This window comes from Brassica oleracea, chromosome C3 (genome assembly GCF_000695525.1).
Source record: "Brassica oleracea var. oleracea cultivar TO1000 chromosome C3, BOL, whole genome shotgun sequence".
Classification (NCBI taxonomy): Eukaryota; Viridiplantae; Streptophyta; class Magnoliopsida; order Brassicales; family Brassicaceae; genus Brassica; species Brassica oleracea.
The window spans coordinates 9,633,312-9,646,114 of record NC_027750.1 but is presented as its reverse complement, the minus strand read 5'-3'; the positions used below and the strand labels follow the sequence as shown (position 1 = coordinate 9,646,114).

Genomic DNA, 12,803 nt, shown 5'->3' with positions numbered 1-12,803 from the left:
AGGACGCCGGCCTAAGTAAGCGGCTCTCGACCAAGTGACGGCAGCGGTTCAGTGCTTCACTCGGTTTCATCAAGCAAGCCTATCAGCTCGGCCTGAAGATCGATCGGCCCGGTTACTCGACCTGACAACACTAGGTCTATTAGGACAAACCGACCTGGAACGGTGTAAAAGAAGGAAGTCCGTCTATATAAAGAGAGCAAAGAAGGACGAGAAGAAGATCCGAACATCTAAACACACTTTGTCTTTCTTACTAATCTCCAACCAAATTCGGTTCAAACAATAAACGTTTTAATTCAAACCGGGTTCATCAATAGAGCTGCCAGTTTAACTCGAACCAGGTCAGTTAATAGATCCGGTTAAATTTGAACCGTGATCTTCTCCAGCCAATGGATTATTGTGATCTTCTCCAGCCAATGGATTATATGTTTATGCTTATACCCTTTCATAGTATTTCTATAAAAAAATATAAATCATGGTTACCGCCATAAATTCATAAAGTGAGGGGGTAGCGTTCTGAATTTTTAGTTTTCGTTATGACTAATGGCGTGTATTTACAATTTACAAGGGTCATCCATTATATTATGTTGTACTACTCATTCTCGTTCTTATTAAGACCAAACCTTTCATAGAACTAAATAAATGCATTCAATCTTGAAAACACTCGACATAAGTTTGGAAACAACATGAGAAAAAACTTGTCTACTTCGAGGACATAGGAAAAACAAGTAGCGAGTATCCAGAGATACAGAAAAGTTATAACAAAAAGAGAAGTATCCCATGGTAGGAGTAACCAAAGGGTTTCTTCTAGGCGACTGGGATCATCTCAGGGTAATCCACGGCTGTGAGGGGAGCTTCCGGTACAAGAGCAGCCGGAGCAGCAACCTGAGCAGGTGCAGAGTTGACATCTTCCTCCTTGGGAGCATGGATGATGACAACATCAGGCAATGGTGTCTTCGGTCCATTTACTCCCTTAGGGTCCCAGTCAAGCATGACCTTCACCTTGATTCCGAGAACACCCTGCACATTTTAAAGTTTAGCCAAAGACTAGAATTAGACACTGTTTGGCGGTTTACTGACTCAATAAGGTGAAACCAAGAAAGTAACCTGTCTAAGAAGAACATGTCTGACTGCAGAGTCGATGTAATCCTTGGTGGGCTGACCAGAGGAAACCATGTAACCGTCCTTGAATTTCATGGACTTGGCACGTGCCGCACGAAGCTTTCCACTCACAATCACCTGATAGTAAGCATTTGAAATGAACTGTGTAAGAGATTTATTGTGGAGAAAAAAACAAATAAAACAAATAGAGAATACTGAAATTTGAACTCACCTCACAACCCTTAGCACCACTCTCCATGACGAATCTCAAGACACCATAGCAAGCCCTACACAACACAACATAATTGCAATATTAACATCCGGCTCTTATTAAGAAATGAGAGCACAAGAGACAGGTAAATCACAATGCTCGATTACTCAACAACCAGCCAAGACCTAGCTCAAACCTTATGAACTGACAATACAATCCAATTAAAGAGTGTGACTTTCCATACAGTATCCATGGAAAATAGGACCTCTATAAATAAGCTTTCATGAGGATGCACATCACTATTCTGAATGCGAAAAGTAAAAAAACACAAAAATGTATAGCATAGATGTCGAACCTGCGGACAGCAAGACCACCGAGGAGCTTGTAACGGAGAGACTCAGCCTGAGCAATGGCGCAGAGACCTCTGTTGGCAACCTTCTCAGCGTAAAGCTCAACGCTGTCTTGAGGAAACCTGAATCTCTTCTGCACAAGAGATGTCAACTCTCTGATCCTCCTTCCCTTCTCACCTACAACATCCCATGAAACCAATTAACATAAAAGTCCAAAGCTTTGGATTCAAAAGGAAGGTTAGAATCAACATACCGAGAACATTTTGAGTACGTGTGGCTCTGATGATGATCTCAGTCCTCATTGGAGTAACCCTAACCTCCACACCAGAGTAACCATCTTCCGCAAGCTCTCTGGTTAGAACCTCGTTCAACTCAGCGTAGAACACACCGTCAGCTACAAACTACAGAACTCTAGGAATCAGTTCAGCATACGATGCAGCGAAAGGGATCTATTGAATGAAAAGAAAAAGTTTACAAGCTCACCTTTCTCTTCTTGCTAATCTGAGTCGCCATGTTTGATGTGTGCAGCTGCTGCGGATAACTGAAACCCTAAATTGCTGAAATAATCTCGAGAAGATAGGTGAAGCGCTGTGAACTAATCTAATCACTAGTAGATGTTTGTATTTATATCTAGGTTAGAAACTCGAGATTATTGGTCTGGGCTTTTACTGGACTTTTTCTTTTCTCACTTTAATGGGTTTATCTGAAGTTCTCAAGAAAGGAATTAATGTAGAGAAATGTGGACTCATGTCTGTTGTATTAGCAATGATACTAGATTTTACCCGCGCTTAGAAAGCGCGGATTTGTTTTCGAAATTAAATAATTTTTTTAATATGAATTTTTATATAAAATAGTGTAAAATTCTAGACACATTTATGTGGAATCATGAACCGAACCATATCAAACTGAAAACACACAAAACCCAAATTAAAATGAATTTTATAAATAACCGAGTTGATTCTATATCTGGCGAGCCAAATAACTGAAACCGAATAGAAAATAAAATGGATGCCTGAATTTTAAAATACAAATTATATACCTACAAATAATAAATTATATTTAATTTCTAAATAACCAAATATCCTAAAATTACTATTTATAAACCAAATTACCTGTAAAGCTGAATAACCCAAATTTTTATCCAAAATATTTAAAATTATCTAAATTATCTGATATTGTTATTCGAAAAAACCGAATTACCCGATACTTAAACTGAAAATATATATTATCCAGCAATGTTTATCTACGAACCTGAAATTACTTGAAAACCAGAATTAAACCAGAATTAAACCGGAATAGAACTGGACCCATTTTTGAGATATTAGCCGGATTCAAACTACGCTACCGAACCAAAGCAAAACCTAAATAACTCAACTAAAACCAAACCGAACTTTGTAAATACATGAACGGTTCCCAAATTTCTAAAACCAAACATTAAAAACCAACTGATATGTTTCCATCAATTTTGGATTTAATGAAAACCTATTAATTAAAAATCAGATAAAATTCAAAAACTCGCCATTAAACATATGAACCGACACATGTTGTCCAGATTAAAACCCAGAAAAACATTAAAACACTTTTTAAATTGACTAAAGTTCTCATGTATTTTATAATAATACATAAAACTAAATAAACTATTTGATTTGTCATATGAAGTACATGTATATGAAATCAGATTATAGTTCAGAAATATATGAAATAGGGTTTAGGATATATGGCTTAAAAGTTTATGGAAATATGGTTTAGGGTATAGGGTTTGATTTATACTGAAAATATGATAAAAATCTCTAGAAAATATGTATTTGAACAAATACATATAGATTCAAGAAAATACATGAAAATGGTGAGAGTCAAATGAGTAAATACTATATGGTTTATGGTATAGGGATTTGGTTTGTATTGGAAATATGCATACTACCTTTGAACATATTTTGTAAGTTCATACACACATTTTTTTTAAAAAATAGCCTACCAACTAATTTCATCATGACGGGTAGTATTTTGATTTTTTTTATATATATTTGGTTATATAAGGTCAAAAATATGTATATTCCATATTATTAATTTGTTTTGACTTTTTCCTTACGTAATAAGTGAATATTAATGCACTTAAAATATTGAGATGTGTAAAAAGATATGTTAGATGCAAGAATATCGGGTGATGGCAGTTGGAGTTTCCCTTTTAACAATATTGATAATTTTGATTAACTAAGGTAAATATAAAATAAGACATATTAAGATTATATTGAAAAGGTCCAACAACTTTGTTTAAGTAGATTTTTTCAGAATGTTTCTCTTTTAATAGTATAGATGGCTACAATATTCTGTATATTTTGTGTAATATTACACTATCTGCCCCTCGCCAATCACAAAACTAGATTAACTTGGGTTTCTATTTTTTTTTTCTTTTTCTTCTTTCCCCTCTGATTTAGTTTGACCCGTAGGACTTCAAGTAATTAGTTATAGTTAAGTATTAATAGTAAGAAAAAAATATATTTTTTTCACATATGCCATATCTAATTTTTTTTAAATTGACATAAAAAATTTCAGCGAAATGTGTAAATTGTTCTTAGCAAAAAAAATTTTCTATTATATATTACTTTTATAGAATAGTCCATATTTATAACAAATTTCATATTTTTATGATAAACCTGTATTTTCATTATGAAAACAATGGTTTGTGAAAATTTAAAATTAACATTTGCTTTTTACAACATTTTACATACATTAAAAATGAATATACAATTTCTCTCTTATTACATTTTTTTCTCCTACAACCAATATAATCATTTCTAATATATTGTAACTAATATAATATACTTTTATATATAAAATATAGTATAATATATTATAACATTCTTCCTTTCTACTACTTTTTTTTCCTTCTTCTCACTTCTTTTCACTCTTTTTAACTTCGTTCTCTTCATCCTCTCCATCTCCGTCCTCCTTTCTCCTTTCACCCCTCCATTCACTTCTCCATCCTCCCTCTCTTCCTCCTCCCCTCCTCCCCTCTAGCCTCTAGGGCTGGGTTGCGGATCAAACCCGTCCCGCTGACCTGCCAACCCGCGGGTTACAAAGTTTTTTTTTGTCGAAAAATCCGATCCGCACAACCCGTGAACAAATAAATTTGCACCCGCCCCCGCCCCGCTTAATTTTGCGGTAACCCGCGGGTCCTGCGGGTTATATTTTTATTTTAAAAAATATTTATTTAATTTAATTTTTGTAAAATATAATATAAATAATATATTTATAATTAAAATTTTAAATATTTTAAAATATTTTGATTATTATTTTTTAAAATTCCCATATTTTCTTTACAAAATATACATTTTTACAAAAAAAAAAATTTAAAAAAATTACAGGTTGGCAGGTACCCACCAACCCGCACCCGTCCCGCATAAAATGCTCATAACCCGCACCCACGAATCAATTTTTCTAAATTGTTTGACCCGCACCCGTCCCGCGGCGGGTTAAACGGGCCGGGCCCCGTGGGTAAAAACTCATATTCCCAGGCCTACTGACCTCTTTCCTCCTTCCCCCATCCGTCCCTCTTTTTCCTTTTCTTTTTTCTTTCGCAGTTAGTAAAATAATAATGTTTTATATCTGTTAATATGTTATTGCTATGAACGAATATTTTATACTATGTATTTAACTGATATAGTATAATGTGTTTCGTTATTTGGATATTATCATTCGCACATTCACATGCTTATAGAAAGAATATGGTCAATTTGGTGGTGAAAATGTCTTATCAAATACATATTACTGTAGTATACCTATATTCTTTATTTTTTCTTCCCTTATAAATATAGAGCAAAATGACCCATTAATGTATGGTAAAAACTTTAAAAAAAATTAAAGTTGAGAGATAATTTGCCAAATGACCAATTTTATAAGTAAAACTAGGATAAAACATGCGCAGCGCATGGTGAGTTTATTTGTATATATTATTGACAATCTCAAATCTACAATATTTCTCTACAAAAATGATGACTTTCCCAAAATAGCAATTTTTATAAAACTTATTTAAAAAATGCAACATATTGATCAAAAATTCTAAAAGAATGCTCATCTATCAACAAAAATTCTTATTATCCTAATTCTCAATCACAATACCAAATTGACAATATTTCTCAACAAAATGATAACTTTCTTAAAATAGCTGTTTCATAAATATTTATTTAAAAAATACAAAATCGAATTCAAAAATTCTAATCAAATGCTCATCTATCAACAAAAACTCTTGTTATCTCAATTGTTTAATCACAATTTCAAATCTATAATATTTCTATACAGAATTGATAATTTTCCCAAAATAGCAATTTTTAAAAAAATTATTTAAAATTAAACCAATTGATCAAACATTCTAAAAGAATGCCCACCTATCAACAAAAACTCTGGTTATCCTAATTTCTAAACAAGAGTTTCAAATCTGCAATATTTCTCTACAAAATTAATAGATTTCCTAAAATAGCAGTTTTTAGAAAATCTCTTTTAAAAATGCAACATATTGCTCAAAAATTCTAAAAGAATGCCCATTAATTAACAAAAACTCTTGTTATCCTAATTTCTCAATCACAATCCCAAATCTACAATATTTCTCTACAAAAATGATGACTTTCCCAAAATAGCATTTTTTACAAAACTTATTTAAAAAATGTAACATATTGATCAAAAATTCAAAAAGAATGCTCATCTATCAACAAAAACTATTGTTATCCTAATTCTCAATCACAATCCCAAATCGACAATATTTCTCAACAAAATGATAACTTTCTAAAATAGCAGTTTCAGAAATATTTATTTAAAAAATACAAAATAGTTTTCAAAAATTCTTATCAAATGCCCATCTATCAACAAAAACTCTTGTTATCCTAATTTATAAATAACAATCTCAAATCTACAATATTTCTCGACAAAAGTAATAACTTTCCTAAACTAGCAGTTTTAGAAAATTTCTTTAAAAAATACAACCTATTGCTTAAATATTCTAAAAGAAAACTCATCTATTAACAAAAACTCTTGTTATCCTAATTTCTCAATCACAATCCCAAATCTACAATATTTCTCTACAAAAATAATGACTTTCCTAAAATAGCAGTTCTTATAAAATATATTTAAAAAATACAATATATTGATCAAAAATTCTAAAAGAATGCCCATCGATCAGCAAAAGCTCTTGTTATCCTAATTTCCCAACCATAATCGCAAATCTACATTATTTCTCTACAAAATTGATAACTTTCCCAAACAAGCACTTTTTAAAATTTATTTAAAAATATAACTTATTGATCAAAAATTCTAAAATAATGCTCATCTATCAAAAAAAGTTCTTGTTATCCTAATTTCTAAATCACAATCTCCAATCTACAATATTTTTCTACAAAAATAATAATTTTCCTAAAATAGAAGTTTATAGAACACTTATTTAAAAGATGCAACCTATTGTTCAAAAAATCTAAGAGAATGTCCATCTATCAACAAAAACTCTTGTTATCCTAATTTCTCAATCACAATCCCAAATCTACAATATTTTTCTACAAAAGTAATAACTTTCCTAAAATAGCTGTTGTTAGAAAATTTCTTTAAAAAATGCAACATATTGCTTAAAAATTCTAAAACAATGCCCATCTATCAACAAAAACTATTGTTATCTTAATTTCTCAATCACAACCCCAAATCTACAATATTTCTCTACAAAAATGATGACTTTCCTAAAATAGCTGTTGTTAGAAAATTTCTTTAAAAAATGCAACATATTGCTCAAAAATTCTAAAAGAATGTCCATCTATCAATAAAAACCCTTGTTATCCTAATTTCTCAATCACAACCCCAAATCTACAATATTTCTCTACAAAAATGATGACTTTCCTAAAATAGCAGTTTTTATAAAATGTATTTAAAAATGCAACATACAGATCAAAAATTCCAAAAGAATGGCCACCGATCAACAAAACCTCTTGTTATCCTAATTTTTCAGTCATAATCGCAAATCTACAATATATCTCTACAAAATTGATAACTTTCCCAAAATAGCACTTTTTAGAAATTTATTTAAAAATAAGAACTATTGATAAAATTTCTAAAAGAATGTCCATCTATCAAAAAGGCTCTTGTTATCCTAATTTCTAAATCACAATCCCAAATTTATGATATTTCTAAACAAAAATGACAATTTTCCTAAAATACAAGTTTATACAAAACTTATTTAAAAGATGCAACCTATTGCTCAAAAATTCTAAAAGAATGCCCATCTATCAACAAAAACTCTTGTTATCCTGATTTCTGAATCGCAATCCCAAATCTATAATATTTCTCAACAAAAATGATAATTTTCCTAAAATACAAGTTTGTAGAAAACCTATTTAAAAGATGCAACCTATTGCTCAAAAATTCTAAAAGAATGCCCATCTATCAACAAAAACTCTTGTTATTCTAATTTCTCAATCACAATCCAAAATCTACATATTTCTCTACAAAAATGACAAGTTTCCTAAAATAGCAGTTTTTAGAAAATTTCTTTAAAAATGCAACATATTGTTCAAAAATTCTAAAAGAATGTTCATCTATCAACAAAATCTCTTGTTATTCTAATTTCTCAATCACAATCCAAAATCTACATATTTCTCTACAAAAATGACAAGTTTCCTAAAATAGCAGTTTTTAGAAAATTTCTTTAAAAATGCAACATATTGTCAAATCTACAATATTTCTATACAAAATTTATGATTTTCCCAAAAGAGCAATTTTTAAAAAATTTATTTAAAATTTAACCTATTGATCAAACATTCTAAAAAAATGCCCACCGATCAACAAAAACTCATGTTATCCTAATTTCTCAATCACAATCCCAAATCTACAATATTTCCCTTCAAAATTGATAACTTTCTCCAAATAGCACTTTTTAGAAAACTATAATATTTCTATACAAAAATGATAATTTTCCTAAAATAGAAGTTTATAGAAAACTTATTTAAAAGATGCAACCTATTGCTCAAAAATTCTAAAAGAATGCCCATCTATCAACAAAAACTCTTGTTATCCTAATTTCCCAATCACATTCCCAAATCTACAATATTTCTCAACAAAAATGATGACTTTCCTAAAATAGCAGTTTTTATAAAATGTATTAAAAAATGCAACATATTGAACAAAAATTCTAAAAGAATGCCCATCGATCAACAAAAATTCTTGTTATCCTAATTTCTCAATCATAATCGCAAATCTACAATATATTTCTACAAAATTGAAAACTTTCCCAAAATAGCACCATTTAGAAAATTTATTTAAAAATAAAACCTATTGATCAAAAATTCTAAAATAATGCTCATCAATAAAAAAAGCTCTTAGTATCCTAATTTCAAAATCACAATCTCAAATCTACAATATTTCTCTACAAAAATAATAATTTTCCTAAAATAGAAGTTTATAGAAAACTTATTTAAAAGATGCAACCTATTGTTCAAAAAATCTAAATGAATCTCCATCTATCAACAAAAACTCTTGTTATCCTAATTTCTCAATCACAATCCAAAATCTACAATATTTCTCTACAAAAATAATAATTTTCCTAAAATAGAAGTTTATAGAAAACTTATTTAAAAGATGCAACCTATTGCTCAAAAATTCTAAAAGTCATATATCAACAAAAACTCTTATTATCCTAATTTCTCAATCACATTCCAAAATCTACAATATTTCTCTACAAAAATGATGATTTTCCTAAAATAGCAGTTTTTATAAAATGCATTTAAAAATGCAACATATTGATCAAAAATTCAAAAAGAATGGTCATATATCAACAAAAACTCTTATTATCCTAATTTCTCAATCACATTCCAAAATCTACAATATTTCTCTACAAAAATGATGATTTTCCTAAAATAGCAGTTTTTATAAAATGCATTTAAAAATGCAACATATTTATCAAAAATTCAAAAAGAATGGCCATCGATCAACAAAAAACTCTTGTTATCCTAATTTCTCAATCACAATCTCAAATCTACAATATTTCTCTACAAAATTGATAACTTTCTCCAAATAGCACTTTTTAGAACATTTATTTAAAAATAAAACCTATTGAACAAAAATTCTAAAAAAATGCCGATCTATAAAAAAAAAAACTCTTGTTATCCTAATTTCTAAATCACAATCCCAAATCTATAATATTTTTATACAAAAATAATAATTTTCCTAAAGTAGAAGTTTATGGAAAACTTATTTAAAAGATGCAACATATTGCTCAAAAATTCTAAAAAATGCCCATCTATCAACAAAAACTCTTGTTATCCTAATTTCCCAATCATAATCCCAAATCTACAATATTTCTCTACAAAAATGATGACTTTCCTAAAATAACAGTTTTTATAAAATGTATTTAAAAATGCAAAATACTGATCATATATTCTAAAAGAATGTCCATCGATCAACAAAAACTCTTGTTATCCTAATGTCTCAATCATAATCGCAAATCTACAATATATCTCTACAAAATTCCCAAAATAGCACCTTTTAGAAAATTTATTTAAAAATAAAACCTATTGATCAAAAATTCTAAAATAATGCTCATCAATCAAAAAAGATCTTGTTATCCTAATTTCTAAATCACAATCTCAAATCTACAATATTTCTCTACAAAAATAATAATTTTCCTAGAATAGAAGTTTATAGAAAACTTATTTAAAAGATGCAACCTATTGTTCAAAAAATCTAAAAGAATATCCATCTATCAACAAAAACTCTTGTTATCCTAGTTTCTCAATCACAATCCCAAATCTACAATATTTCGCTACAAAAGTAATAACTTTCCTAAAATAGCTGTTTTTAGAAAATTTCTTTAAAAAATGCAACCTATTGCTTAAAAATTCTAAAACAATGCCCATCTATCAACAAAAACTATTGTTATCTTAAATGACAATCACAATCTCAAATCTACAATATTTTTCTACAAAAATGTTAAGTTTCCAAAAATAGCAGTTTTTACAAAATTTCTTTAAAAATGCAACATATTGCTCAAAAATTCTAAAAGAATGTCCATCTATCAACAAAAACTCTTGTTATTCTAATTTCTCAATCATAATCCCAAATCGACAATATTTCTGTACAAAATGATAACTTTCTTAAAATAGCAGTTTCAGAAATATTTATATGAAAAATACAAAATAGTATTCAAAAATTCTTATCAAATGCCCATCTACAACAAAAACTCTTGTTATCTCAATTGCTTAATCACAATTTCAAATCTACAAAATTTCTATACAGAATTGATCAATTTTTAAAAAATTAATTTATAATTAAACCAATTGATCAAACATTCTAAAAGAATGCCCATCTATCAACAAAAACTCTTGTTATCCTAATTTCTCAATCACAATCTCAAATCTACAATATTTCTCTACAAAAATGATGACTTTTCCAAAATAGCAGTTTTTACAAAACTTATTTAAAAAATGCAACATATTGCTCAAAAATTCTAAAAGAATGCCCATCTATTAACAAAAACTCTTGTTATCCTAATTTCTCAATCACAATCTCAAATCTACAATATTTCTCTACAAAAATGATGACTTTTCCAAAATAGCAGTTTTTACAAAACTTATTTAAAAAATGCAACATATTGAACAAAAATTCAAAAAGAATGCTCATCTATCAACAAAAACTCTTGTTATCCTAATTCTCAATCACAATCCCAAATCGACAATATTTCTCAACAAAATGATAGCTTTCTTAAAATTGCAGTTTCAGAAATATTTATTTAAAAAATACAAAATAGTTTTCAAAAATTCTTATCAAATGCCCATCTATCAACAAAAACTCTTGTTATTCTAATTTCTAAATATCAATCCCAAATCTACAATATTTTTCAACAAAAGTAATAACTTTCCTAAACTAGCAGTTTTAGAAAATTTCTTTAAAAAATACAACCTATTGCTCAAATATTCTAAAAGAAAGCCCATTTATTAACAAAAACTATTGTTATCCTAATTTCTCAATCACAATCCCAAATCTACAATATTTTTCAACAAAAGTAATAACTTTCCTAAACTAGCAGTTTTAGAAAATTTCTTTAAAAAATACAACCTATTGCTCAAATATTCTAAAAGAAAGCCCATTTATTAACAAAAACTATTGTTATCCTAATTTCTCAATCACAATCCCAAATCTACAATATTTCTCTACAAAAATAATGACTTTCCTAAAATAGCAGTTCTTATAAAATATATTTAAAAGATGCAATATATTAATCAAAAATTCTAAAAGAATGCCCATCGATAGCAAAAACTCTTGTTATCCTAATTTCCCAACCATAATCGCAAATCTACATTATTTTTCTACAAAATTGACAACTTTCCCAAAATAGCACTTTTTAGAAAATTTATTTAAAAATATAACCTATTGATCGAAAATTCTAAAATAATGCTCATCTATCAAAAAAAGTTCTTGTTATCCTAATTTCTAAATCACAATCTCAAATCTACAATATTTCTCTACAAAAATAATAACTTTCCTAAAATAGCAGTTTTTAGAATATTTCTTTAAAAAATGCAACCTATTGCTTAAAAATTCTAAAACAATGCCCATCTATCAACAAAAACTATTGTTATCCTAATTTCTCAATCACAATCCAAAATCTACAATATTTCTTTACAAAAATGACAAGTTTCCTAAAATAACAGTTTTTAGAAAAATTCTTTAAAAATCCAACATATTGTTCAAAAATTCTAAAAGAATGTTCATCTATCAACAAAATCTCTTGTTATTCTAATTTCTCAATCGCAATCCCAAATCGACAATATTTCTGTTTAAAATGATAACTTTCTTAAAATAGCAGTTTCAGAAATATTTATATGAAAAATACAAAATAGTATTCAAAAATTCTTATCAAATGCCCATCTACAACAAAAACTCTTGTTATCTCAATTGCTTAATCACAATTTCAAATCTACAAAATTTCTATACAGAATTGATGATTTTTCCAAAAATGGAATTTTTAAAAAATTAATTTAACAAAACTGATAACTTTCTCCAAGTAGCACTTTTTTGAACATTTATTTTAAAATAAAACCTATTGAAGAAAAATTCTAAAAAAATGCCTATCAAAAAAAAAAACTCTTGTTATCCTAATTTCTAAATCACAATCC

At 28.5% G+C, this 12,803-nt stretch overlaps 1 protein-coding gene across 1 annotated transcript; it reads right to left on the bottom strand.

The window, feature by feature from the left end:
• Positions 1–651: 651 nt before the first annotated feature.
• On the bottom strand, positions 652–2,278 carry LOC106334420 (40S ribosomal protein S3-2). The gene is made up of 6 exons (XM_013772702.1): positions 2,143–2,278; positions 1,913–2,060; positions 1,665–1,836; positions 1,331–1,385; positions 1,105–1,236; positions 652–1,017 (listed from the first exon to the last, which is right to left on the bottom strand). The coding sequence occupies exons 1-6, from the start codon at positions 2,170–2,172 to the stop codon at positions 805–807; spliced, it is 750 nt and encodes a 249-aa protein (XP_013628156.1). The 5' UTR covers positions 2,173–2,278; the 3' UTR covers positions 652–804.
• Positions 2,279–12,803: the final 10,525 nt, after the last annotated feature.

Coding starts and splice junctions, on each gene's coding strand:
- LOC106334420 (XM_013772702.1), bottom strand. CDS start 2,172: ATGGCGACTCAGATTAGCAAGAAGAGAAAG. Junction 2,061..2,142: donor AGATTAGCAAGAAGAGAAAG/GTGAGCTTGTAA, acceptor AGAGTTCTGTAG/TTTGTAGCTGACGGTGTGTT. Junction 1,837..1,912: donor ACGTACTCAAAATGTTCTCG/GTATGTTGATTC, acceptor GGGATGTTGTAG/GTGAGAAGGGAAGGAGGATC.